Genomic DNA, 12817 nt, shown 5'->3' on the forward strand with positions numbered 1-12817 from the left:
AAAGCGCTTTGGATTAAAGCATACTTAGTATCCCCTTTGTCTAGTTTCTCATGTAACTTTTTTATGTTACCCTTTTCTCGCTGAATGGCTGGTGGCAGTGGTTTTGTTATAACTACCATGGTGTGCATTTACCGCGAGCTGCGTTCACAGGTGCTGTAAAGCAACCACGGGTGCCATCTTTGTCAAAATGGCTCCCGGTCTTCTTTTTTCGCCATTTCTTTGTGGAAAGGTCCTTCTTGAGATTTACTCTGCACGCCAAACCAGGTTTGGTCTCTTTGTTCATTTTGCCTTTGGCGGTCTTCACGAATGAAACCTGCCTCTGGCTCCAGGGTGTCTGGGGTAAGCAGGTAGTGAGGAAGGTGCGCAAAACTCCCTGTACTTAGTCTCCTACGAGACCCAAATGCACTCTGTGATGATTGGCCGGCTGACTGTCTGGCAAGGATAGCCACCCTGCTGGGTGATTGACAGCTAAGCTGCAATGAATGGGAGAGAACTGAATAAAAGGTGAGTCCTTTGGCTTGGAAGGCAGAATCGACCACTAGACGAAGGAACCGAAGAAGAGCTTGAAGAGGACACCTGCTGCAACTCCTGGACCGTTGGTTTGTCCGGTGAAGCCCTGCTGCTGCGCTGAAACTCCAAATTCGTATCGACCAAGAAGCCCCGGCAAGGACGACTTCTCCCCTTGAGTTGGTGGGACCAATCCACTCCAAAGTAAGCCACCTGGACATTCTCTCGGAGCTGGTTGAACTTTCAGTGTTGCTGCTGGAAACCGAAACGCCAGGGAGAGGAACACCAGAGTGCAGGAGTCCCCAGAAGTCCTCCCTCTTGTCCCCACGACTGATGCCCCGGAACAGTGAGATCTGCAGAGCTGCTCAGGAACAGAAGTCATCTGCTGCACTTTTTCTTCAATACAAAGGTACTGTAAAAGTGTGAGAGAACTTACCTCTTGCTGTAGAGTTGCATGCATCTTCTACTACTCACAAGTCTACCAGCATGTGGCCCTACATTGATTCTTCTTCTTTTTCTTCAAAGACTTCTAAAACATTGTGCAAAGACTTTTCTTACTTACCTGCAAAGAAGTGCTTCAGGTAATATAAACTTTTGCCCATTGGCTTTGTCTTAGCCTGTTCCACTGAATGACTCTAATTGGGGATCTGAAATTATTTGCCTGCTAAAGAATATTTGTGGTCTCTTGTATCTTCTAATTACCTTTTACTTTGACTTACTCCTAAATGATTCTAAATACAACAGTGATATATTAATGTTGCCAGCACCCTAGCTATTGAAGTCACCTGAGGGTGTAGGTTGTGTCTGTGTTCCAATCCAAAAGGTTACTCACTGATTTAGAGATATTAAGAGTGTGTATTTTGTGAAATATATTTGAGTGTTAGTTATATTGCTGCCTTCTGAAGAAGGCTTACTCTGACTGATAAATTAATAATTGTTTATTCAAGAAAACTTGTGTATGTGTTAATTTGAATACCTGTCACACTGAATCTGTGTAACTCCCATACAGCTCACATTGACCCCTCTTGAGATAAGCCTGGCTGCTCAATCACGCTACCAACTTGTTTAGTACAGACTTATACCAAAGGTTGGGTTCCTATTGCCAGGAGATCAGCGTTGTTGTAATGCACCCAAAGGGTACTGCATACAATCATGCCTAACATGGCCTCTCTGAGCAAATAGGGTACACAGACAGGCAAAGATAACTAGGTAATTCCAGGAGAGGCCATGTAAACTGTAATGTTTTCCAAAAGCATCATTCCATCCTTGCCTCAGCAAGAGGAGGAATTCCATGAAAGCTTGCAAATATGCAAAATAAATGGTTTTGTTAGCCTTTTTAAGGTATCAACTCACTTTTCTTTTGGATCAACCTTCTATATATCAACCATCTATTATCATTGTTTTAAGATTTTGTTTGACAATAGTTATTTGATTTTGATCTTCTTAGTGTGTAAACTAAAGCCTAAAACACAATTATATTTACCTGATAAACTGGAAAAATGGTGTTGCTCTGTATGGGACTCATTGTAGTTGTAGACCACTCACACCCTTCCTGAAACTAAACCTGGACCGCTCTGCTACCTCACCTTGATTGGGCTTGGCTAACCTACGTCCTCCCTGTTAAAAATAATAGGGTGGTTTAGCAAAATCATTGGTATGACGGTCATTCATTGGCAGTTTTTTTTTATGGCATTTGTTGCCAAAATATTTTGCCTGTAAAAACTCATAGAAAAATATGGGGGGGTGTCGGTGGGTAAGGGCACATAAGGGGCAGAGTTGGGTGGGAAATGGGGAATAAATAATAGGCGAGGGTGGTTTGGGAGGCGACCCCTGCACCACCCTGCGCCTCAAAAAGAAAAAAACATTGAGTTTTTCAGGCAAACATTTTCGGGCAAAAACGCAGTGCAAAATAATTGGGTTGAATGAACGTAGAACCAAATCCTCCCACCAGAGGGGATTTTGGTAATCCATTTTAACACTATTTGTAGGGTTGTTAATGACTTTGCTAGCACCAGCACGTATGTGGTCAATGTGCTGATGCTTCCGCCAGTGCATATACCAACCCAAATGAGTCATTTTACTGACACTTTGACCTGCACAAATCTGGTCAAGATTACAACACAAAGATCTGTCCAAATTGTGTCACTGCACTGGCGCTACAAGTATTTGTCTACCAAATGGAATTGCTGAGAGAAGTGCAACCAACTGCCCACACTAAGCTGCAGAATCCACCATAGGCTTTATATTTTTTGCCAGCCCAGACCGTATACCACCATCGTGGAGTATTGTCATCCTTTCTTTCCTGAACCAGCAGCAGAAGATCAAACCTGCCGGAAGAACGCTTGAAAAGTCTTAAGAGCACATCTTTGCAGATTTCCATTTCATTGTTTTCAAACAAGGTACAATGGAAACTAGCTGTGATCCTGCAAGCGGCCATAATGTAAACTACTAATGATGGACACCCTGGAAACTGGCACTGATGTGCTCACTGAGCAGAGTACTAACTTGCACTGATGATGTAGCTGGATTAAATATATGTACTTTAAAAAATGAGCAGAATCTCTTATTTATAATTGTTTTGGGTCTTATACAGGCCTTTTCACTATATTATTTTTGTTAACTGGGTTGACGTCACTGTTAATTCTCATTGTTTCACCTCTTCCATCTTTTCACCTCTTCTAAAATTCCTTGCAGGATGTGGGTTATCCAGAGTTCCTGAACATTCGCCCTTATATGTCTCAGACCAATGGGGACCCTGTTATGTATGGACTCTACGCTGTGTTGGTGCATTCAGGCTTCAGCTGCCACGCAGGGCACTATTACTGTTACATTAAGGTAAGAGTGCTCTTCTGCAGTGAATGGTTTCTGTGCTTTTAGGGATTTTAATATGGAGTTCGGGATTCTTCACATGGCAATCCACCTTAGTCATCTGTACAGCATTTGCATGTAGATGTAACATTGTAAATCTGGGGACTTATGAGGAGGCTGTATTTTATTACAGAATTCTTTAGAGCAGCAAGTATTCCTCAGCTGCACTGAGGACTTGGTGGAGGTGTATTTTTTGCAATGGGCTGAAGGACGGGTTTGAAATGGCGTTGTAGGAGCATTCAGCTAGTTTAGTTTTAAGAAGGTCCTTTTACTCCTTTCTCTAGGCCAGCAATGGGCAGTGGTACCAGATGAATGACTCCATGGTGCATTCCAGCAACATCAAGGTGGTTCTGAATCAGCAGGCATATGTTCTCTTTTACCTGAGGTGAGATTATCCACTCTTTGGAGGTAGTTTAAAAAAGAAAATAATCATCTTAAAAGCAGGAATTTGTTTAAATCACATTATTGCGCTATATCAATCTTCCATTGAATATAATTTTGAATTGTACCCAATGTAAAACTTTGCAGCATATCCAATTACCAAGGCCTGCTACCTGCCCATCCTACACACAGGGACTCTAACATAAATGTAATATAGGAATAGTGGGCGGAAATGAAAGGTGCACACACTTTCATATTTCTTATTGTACTTGTAGCATCAGCAAAAGTAAAATAACAAATGAAAATTATGCGCAGAACATGCAAGTCCACTATCCTATGGTGAACGTCTTTGGGGATTTTTCATTATTTACAGTATCGGTCTGTCGGGCAGGGAAGCCTCTCTACGTATAATAGTGTTAAAATGTGCCCCCACTTAGTCATTCTGATGGAGATTTTTCTACAGCTCTCAGGTGAGTAGTGCCAAATTATGTAGCCTATTGTTAAAGACAGGGTTCCAACCCAAAGTTAGACCCAACTCTTTGAGTACTTGTGGCAAAGCAGACTGGTTTCATTCAAGAAAGAGAAGGCTGGTGTATAGTTATTTCCAATGAACTGGCCAAGATAATATATAACACGGGTATACTGAAAAATATACCCTTTGTCAGGTGCACAAAATTCATGAGGTGTGACAAATCTGGACTATTCCTCCCTTCTCTCCACAGGGGAGCCAGCCCATTTGAGGGTGGGGAGGTGACCCCAAGTAGGGTTCTGAGCAAGTGGAATCTCAATTGAAGTGACTCCCCTCTTGGGGACAATGACTCTCATTGATGTAAGGAATGCTCTGTCCAGAAAACTTTATCTGCATACATGGGAGTCGGAATGACGGTTTTGAATTCACTAAATAGTGACATTGCTACACTTTCTTTGGCTTCAGGTAATGCTGGATCTCGCCTGAATTCCAGTCAAAGAACAGCGACTCACCCCTTTGCTTTGTGATGCCCTTTTGGACCCTCCCACTAGTGACATTCCTTCAATACTATGGCTTCAGGTAATGCTGAATTCCGCCTGAATACCTCGGTCAAGGAAGAATGACACACTCCTTTAGTTTATGATGACGTGCATAAAACTAGAGGCCCTTGATTGCAAGAATTAATCCTACTCGGAGGCGAGCCTCTGATGGGAAGATGTCCTGTAGGGTCGGAGTCTCATGCTAGACCACAGTGCCAACGGTAGCATAGAGAGTGAATGAGTTGCTCGCAAGACGCCGGAGTGCTGGGTTCGTGACTGGCAAAGAGCCCGAGATCGAGAAAGAGACAGAGATGGTAAAGTGACATTTTTGTTCAGTGGCGCAACCACACGGAAGCTGTGGTGGACCTGGGGTCCTGTTAACTGACGCTGAGATTATACTGCACCGGAGAGACTGGCTCTCCGAACTCTGCACGAGAAGTGCATTAGCTGCCCAGCAGCAGAATGGAAGCTATCACTCCCGAAGAGTTAACGCCATTGAGAGGGGTTAACAGTGATATTCGAGACTGGATAAACCCAAGCCAGCAGACGCCCCATCAAAACCGCGCTAAAGAAAGCATACAATATGGGTAGAAGCCTTTGGAGACCCCAGAGAAACTAAGACAGTCAGTTGAGGCTGGGAAAGCCACAAGGGTTGAGGAAGCCTAGAAAACCTGAACGGGCAGACACAGAGGCCCCGATAAGGAAAGCATGTTAGTGGGTCCGAGGGCTTTAGGAAGCCCAAGAACCGCGAAATATAAACAGAATGAGAGAGGGAAACGGAAGGGTTCCAGTCATTATGTTTAAAACAAGAACATTCTCAAGTACCAAGTTGGAAATGGTGGAATTGTTTCAAGAAACTTTCTATTGAATGGATTGTGTCCTCCAACGTTTTCCACATCTTTGACATGTAATGTCCACAGCTGTGCACTTCAGAAACCTTTTCGGCAGAGGGCATCCTGCGTTGATGACGTCAGGTTGATGTCCCTCGAAGGCCTCCGTCGAGGGCGACGTCACCGGATGTTAAAAATAGGACTCATGGCGCCCGTAGCCTCAGTTCAGTTTTTTCCGCAAAAGTGTTTGATTCTAGAACTCGGCGCGCCTCGTGTGTTTCATCGTAGAGATGTCTTCTTCTTCGACCCCTCCCACACAGTGGTCTGGCTTCAAGACTTGCCTGGACTTCAACTCTAAATGTCGATCACCGATCCACAATGCATTTGTTTGTGGTGCTTGGGCGAGAGTCACGACACTGATGACTGTTCAAAATGCCAGTCGCTGTCTGCCAAGGCCTTGTAGGAGCGTAACGGAAGCTTCAGGTATGTACGGGTTCTAAGCCCAGTAAGTCCCGGAAATCCAAATCGAAATCCAAAGGGGTGTCCACTGACGACTCGAGGGGTGACTCTCCGCGTCAGGAGGAGGCCTGGGGTTCTTGGTTCCGGAGTGGTTCCCGCCATTCTTCCTCATCACCGCATTCTCGGAAGTGCTGTCGCCGGTCGCCTTCCCCGTCCTCATCCTTGGAGGATGGAGCCGGGAGGAAAGTGGCATGCCCGACGAAGTCCTCGACTCCAGAGGAATGGGCTGTTTTTAAGGAGCAGATGTTGTCGCTTTTTTACAATCGCAAGGCACAGTTCCGGTCTCGCCTTCTGATGAAGCCGGCTGGGAATAGTCTCGTACCGCGGCTCGCACGCCTTCGGGCTCTAAGCCCAGTAAGTCCCGGAAATCCAAATCGAAATCCAAAGGGGTGTCCACTGACGACTCGAGGGGTGACTCTCCGCGTCAGGAGGAGGCCTGGGGTTCTTGGTTCCGGAGTGGTTCCCGCCATTCTTCCTCATCACCGCATTCTCGGAAGTGCTGTCGCCGGTCGCCTTCCCCGTCCTCATCCTTGGAGGATGGAGCCGCGAGGAAAGTGGCATGCCCGACGAAGTCCTCGACTCCAGAGGAATGGGCTGTTTTTAAGGAGCAGATGTTGTCGCTTTTTTACAATCGCAGGGCACAGTTCCGGTCTCGCCTTCTGATGAAGCCGGCTGGGAATAGTCTCGTACCGCGGCTCGCACGCCTTCGGGCTCTAAGCCCAGTAAGTCCCGGAAATCCAAATCGAAATCCAAAGGGGTGTCCACTGACGACTCGAGGGGTGACTCTCCGCGTCAGGAGGAGGCCTGGGGTTCTTGGTTCCGGAGTGGTTCCCGCCATTCTTCCTCATCACCGCATTCTCGGAAGTGCTGTTGCCGGTCGCCTTCCCCGTCCTCATCCTTGGAGGATGGAGCCGCGAGGAAAGTGGCATGCCCGACGAAGTCCTCGACTCCAGAGGAATGGGCTGTTTTTAAGGAGCAGATGTCGCTTTTTTACAATCGCAGGGCACAGTTCCGGTCTCGCCTTCTGATGAAGCCGGCTGGGAATAGTCTCGTACCGCGGCTCGCACGCCTTCGGGCTTGGGTCCACGATGCGACTTGGGAACCTTCGAGCAAAACGGCAGTGAAAACTACACACAAGGGATCCTCTAACAATTCCTCACAAGAGAGGGAAAGCCCAAGTTATTCAGAAATAGGTTCTTATATACCCTAGCAACACTTCCAATCAGTTGTGAACCAGATCAACAAGACAGTGCATCAATATAAGCAATACTTAGAATGAAAACTGAGCAAAATGGCACTTCACAATGATTAAGCAGTGGGATGAAAGAGTTGTTATAAGAAAGGGGTGCACCACACAGTTCGAATGGAGAATCAATCTCGAGAAGGCAGATCTAACAAACGGGACCAGCGTCAATAGGCCTGTGCCAAAGTTAGTGGTACAGGTCAAGGGCCCAGGAGAAAAATGTTCTCGTAGCTGCAGTCAAGTCTTTGGTTAACGATATTGGAAATGGTGGTTGTTAAAGTTTTGAAAAGACCATGTTAAGAGAGGGGGCGGCCAACCCAACAGGTAGGTAAAGGATTTAAAACACCTTTAGAGCTACTGCAGAGAAAGGGCGGCCTGGCGGAACAATGTACCTTTAAAGTGAAGAGGTGGCTCCTGCAGTGGCGGTTTTCCTGGACTACGGTAGTTCCTGCAGTTCGAGGGGTCCAGCAGAGAAAGAGGGGCTCTCGTCGTGGAGGAAGGTTCGAGGGGTGTCCGGTCAAAGGGTCGACTACAAAGAGTCGAATGGTCAAAGGATCGACGCCGAAGGACCGAAAACAAAAGGATCACATTTTTTTTTTTTAAATTACATTTTTTTTGGGGGGGTTTTCGTTTATGGAAAAAAAGGGGTTTTTACCACAAAAAATGGCGGTTCAGGGGGGGCCCAAAAAAAATGTAAAAAAATAAAATAATTTGATCCTTTTGTTTTCGATCCTTTGGTGTCGACCCTTTGACAATTCGATCCTTTGGTTGTCGATCCTTTGACCTACAACCGATTCGAGGTACTGCACTACCCAGGGATGAAACCAGCCGCGGTGTTGCCAAACAAAGTTTAAAAGGTACGCTCCTTTTAATCGCGGTCCAGGTCGATAGCTGCCTGGCTATCCGGTCTCCAAGTGCAGGGCACTCACGATTCGACTACAGCAGGTTCGGGAAGGCGATTGGCAAACTGGTTGGCCCCACCATCTCAAGGGAAGAAGGCTCTTTTAGATGAAGATCTCCTCTCGTTGTGTGGAGAAAAGTGGTGAGACGCTGCAGCAGAGCTTCACCAGTGGTTCAGTTGTTGCAGATGTCTTTGGCTTCTCTCCTCTTCGGTTTCTTAGTTCCAGTGGCGACGTCTTGCTCTTCCAGTGCTCAGGACCCTGCTTTTATGCAAAAAAAGACCCCCATTTATACAGCCTAGCTGTCACTCACACACTGGAGTGGTCATCTTGGCGGAAGACCCTCCACCCTATCAGGATAGAGTGTGACATGGGTCCAGGGGTCCTACTCCCCCTCCCACACAATGGATCCACCCCAGACTCAGTGGTGCCGGAAGGAGGGCTTCTGGGCAGAAGCCCGCAAAACGGATGAACAAAGGATCTCCGACCTGGGTTAGGATTGTAGAGAAAGAAGTTATATAAAACTTTTGGCAAATAAAACCCCCCGGAGCAAAGTTAATATTAAAATGCACCGGCGGTATGTTAGAGGCTGTCAGAAAAAGTGGTAACCTTGAAAAATGGGAAAATCCCATAGAGAAATATTTGCAGTCGAATATTTATGGTAGTAACCACTGCTACCAGCCAGACACTTTTGAGAGAGGTACTGTACGGTACCCTCTCGAAAATGAACATAGGGGAAAAACTATGAACCCCTTCCAGTACCTCCATAGTAAGATGGGTTGTACTGGTTTAGTTCATAGAAATTGACTAGTAAAGTCAATGGGGACTTTACATTCCCAGGGAGACAGTCAGTCCCAGGGTATGGAGTCTATGTTTGGGGGTCGCTACAACACCCCTGTGTCACTGCACTGAGGGTGCTGTGTAACACAAGTGAATAAAGATGGTTCCTATGGGGGAGAGAAAATCCCATAGGCATCAAACACAAAAAATAGCCTAGAAAACACATAGCAAAAATGCCTAAGAGTGGGAAAAAGAGTCTCACTCTTAGCAGGTAAAATGAAACAACCCTACAAATCCAGCAAAGCTGCTGGGGGACTCTGTAAGGGAAATTAGCCATAAAATGAGAATTCTCCCTAACGGCCGTGTCCATCCGACTCGGACGTCGAGGCTTTGTCCTCTTACCAGCCATCGCCGCCACCGTTGTCTACGACGAAGCCTTCGGTGCTCTCGACGCCAAAGCTGTCGACTCTCTCGGCGTCGAACCCTTCGGCGCCTTTGGGGATTTTTGCCTGAAATTTACCGTTGGAGTTCCCTGTTCTGGTGGATCCTCCAAGGAAGGCTACTGCTAAGTCTGTGAGGCCAGTGGTGGACTCCAGGCCCTCTTCTGTCCCCAGGCCAGGTTTTCACCTCCCTCTGGAGGAGGATGAAAGGTCCGACTTTGAGGAGCCTGTTGAGCATGATGTGGCTCCTGTCTTTTCTGGACACAGTCAATTGGAGGAGTTGAGACAAACCCTCCATGATGCCAGTGGGTTGGACACTTCTCCGGAAGTGGAATTTGGCAGGCCTGAGCCTGCGGCTCATGCGGAGTCGTCATACAGGCGGCTCTTGGCTAGGGTCAGTATCTGGTTTGGTCCAGTCCTCCTGAAGATTTTGTACAGAATGATCTTGCGGACATCTTTTACAGAAAAGGGTGGCGGCTGCTTGGCAGTCACCGGAATCTCTTCAGGCTGTTAATAAATCATTGACAAAGCAGTACCGCCCTTCCATTAGCGACCCCACTCCCGAGAGTTTGGTGGTTCAGGTGGCAACGGCCACCTCGGGGCAGGCGGCGTACCCTACCTTCTCTAGCATGTGGTCTGGCATGGATTCACATGCTCATGAATATTCCCCGTCATCAGGCTGGGAATCCTCAGTAAAGAAAAAATTAGTATTAGTTTCGTTTCTGATCTCTTTCTTGGTAGTAACCAATCACTGATCACAGGGTCATACTGCCCCCAGCCAATGACTGCCCTCTCCCCAAGCCCCGTCTCTGGCAGCCATCCTCAGATTTCTACTGCACGCTCAAGTGTTGGGAGTCCTCGTGTTTAGCGCTTGAGTTTTTTACTTTTTTCTCACCTTTTTTCAGGAGAATTTCTCATTTTTTCGGTTTAATCGAGCCTCAAGCTCCACTGTTTTTACTTCTGATAACGGGGACCCGTTTCGGAATTCTTCTACGCCCCCTCAAGGGTGAAGTTTTTGTCGAGTTTACACTTGGAGGATTCCGGAAGATCTGCAGCCTACCTCAAGACATGGCCCAGGACAAAGGGAGCTCGACGCCCGGATCCAAGCTGTTCAGGAACTGCCCTGGATGCGGATTATATAACGTTTTCAAGGAGGACGAGCATTTGCGATGTCTCTACTGCCTCCATGGGGACAAGACGCACGTGGAAAAGGACTGCGTTCTGCAAGAACCTTTCGGAACGGACCAAACAAGATCGTCGTTCCCGCCTCGCCACCTGGCTGGAGAAGGGCACAGCAAGTGAGAAGGCGAAGAAGTAGTCTGAGCGTGCTTCTAAGTACTTTGAGGGCGCCCCGGCGACGGGGGCCAAACAGAAGGCCAAGCACTGCGAGTATGCGGGCTCCGGGAGCGCCGAAAGGCCGGGCTCTTCGGTTGCCAAGCAGGGCGCTACTTCCCTGGCACGTTTGACCACAAGCCAGCACTCTGGGTCGGGGAAGAGGAAGTCTGAGAACCTGGGTAGGCCACTGGAGCAGACCCGGTCGATCTCGATGGGGGAGCGAGGCGTTGACCCTCCCCCCAAGGCGAAGGCCCAGGACGCACCTAAGGTGGTGAGGGCCTTGATGCACTAAGGCCTCTACCGAAGTGGTCTCTGCGACCCTGGCGGAGCCGGCTGAGACTACGCCAATGGAAACGGCCTTTGGGCCCAGAGTATCCCTGCCGCCGCAGAGGGAATCCTCTTTCCAGCCCATCGCTAGGACCCCCGTGAAGCCCCCGGCTGAAAAAGAGGGAGGGGGGCGGTGGCCGTTAGACTCGGAATCAGCCTCTGAGGAGGAACTGGTGGAGACAGAGAGGGGCCTCAACGAAAGGTCCATAGGCCTCAACGAGAGGTTCATAAACCTCAACAAGAGGTTTGAGAAGGTTCGATCCCAGGGGGCGGTCCCTGCTGACGTGATCGATGATAGCGACGAGGACGACGAACAGGGCCCACTGGAGCAGCCATCCCGTCCGTCGCAGTCATTGCCCGAGCCCCAGGATAGCTCGGCGGCCATTTTGTTGGCAATCCAATCCTTATCCTTATGTACCGAGATAAGGGCGAGATTACCACGCACCCCGACGGAGGAGCCAGAACCAGTCGGGAAGCCCTCCGAACAAGAGAGTTCGCCTCGCTCAGCCCTTCGTGCCTGCGAGACCGGTGGACCCCTCATCCCCCTCGCCGGGATAGAGGATACGGCGACGGATACGGCAACGGACGATGACGGCGGCGATGACACAACGGACATCCTGTCGTCACCTCCCTGCGGGCGTCCCCAGCCGATGAGGTTGGCTCTTTCCACGCCATGATAACCAGGGCATCCAAGCTTTTCCAGCTCTGCCCTGAAGAGCAAAAAAAGGAGGGGTTTCTTTACCAGCGACGAGAGGCTAAGAGGAAGACGGTCCTCGCGGTGCCTTTACTCGACAACATCTGGGACGAGGGGCTTGCTGTCCTCAAGAACCCTGCCACGACACCCGCCAAGAGGGACAGGTACGAGAAGAAGTACCGAGTCCCCGATGCCGCACCCTTGTGCCTCAGGGCCCAGCCCACGCCGGACTCGGTCGTCTTGGCAGCGGCTAAGAAGAAGGCAGCGGGCGCGGCAGCTTCAACTTCCACCTCCCCGCTGGACAGCGAGGGTGAGAAGTTGGACTCTATGGGACGACGAGTCATCTTGGCGGCGACGATTAAGGCGGCCAATGACTTAGCGATCGTGGCCCGCTACGACAGGGAGCTCTGGTTCAAGATAGCTCCCCTGCTAGATTTCCTGCCTGATGACAAAAGGGCGGAGGCCCTAGAAATTCTGCAGGAGGGCGAGGTGGCGTTGGATCACGCCATTACGGTGGCAACGGACATTACCGATACCGGATTTCGCCAACTGGGCAACAGTTTGCCTCCGACGACGAGGATGGCTCAAGGCGACAGACTTTCGCCAGGACGTCCAGACCAGAGTGTTGGACATGCCGTTCGACGGCAACAACCTCTTTGGTAAGGCGGTGGATGAGTCTCTACAGGCCATCAAGACCGTCTCGGAGATGGCCCGGGCCCTTGGGGTGCTTCAGCAGCGACGGCCCGTTCAGAGCTCTGGAGGCAGACAGGGTGCCTCCAAAGGATCTAGCGGTGGCTCCTCCACCTACCGCCAGGCGGCCCACTCCTCTTCCCAGGAGGCCTACAGAGGTCACGGCAAACAAGGGGGTTCCTGTCGTCGCCAAGGAGGGCAAGGCTGCCTCCAAGCAAGACTGACCCGGCCGTGTTGTCGGGGCCCCCACCGAAGCACCCCGGTGGGAGGCCGGCCGACGAAGTTCGTCGGCGTGT

At 49.3% G+C, this 12817-nt stretch overlaps 1 protein-coding gene across 5 annotated transcripts in view; it reads left to right on the top strand.

Moving 5' to 3' along the window:
- The window catches only part of USP36 (ubiquitin specific peptidase 36), a 1150746-nt gene that overhangs the window by 444570 nt on the left and 693359 nt on the right, over window positions 1-12817 (top strand). For all 5 annotated transcript variants that reach the window (XR_011305183.1, XM_069655231.1, XM_069655233.1 and 2 more), the window contains exons 10-11: window positions 3202-3342; window positions 3660-3760. Coding sequence is in view for 4 of the 5 variants with exons in the window: in XM_069655231.1 (XP_069511332.1) it covers window positions 3202-3342; window positions 3660-3760 (242 nt within the window). In the remaining variant the exon portion in view is untranslated. The remainder of the gene's footprint in view (window positions 1-3201; window positions 3343-3659; window positions 3761-12817) is intronic.

This window comes from Ambystoma mexicanum, chromosome 3q (genome assembly GCF_040938575.1).
Source record: "Ambystoma mexicanum isolate Mex_15411 chromosome 3q, UKY_AmexF1_1, whole genome shotgun sequence".
NCBI classification, from domain to species: Eukaryota; Metazoa; Chordata; class Amphibia; order Caudata; family Ambystomatidae; genus Ambystoma; species Ambystoma mexicanum.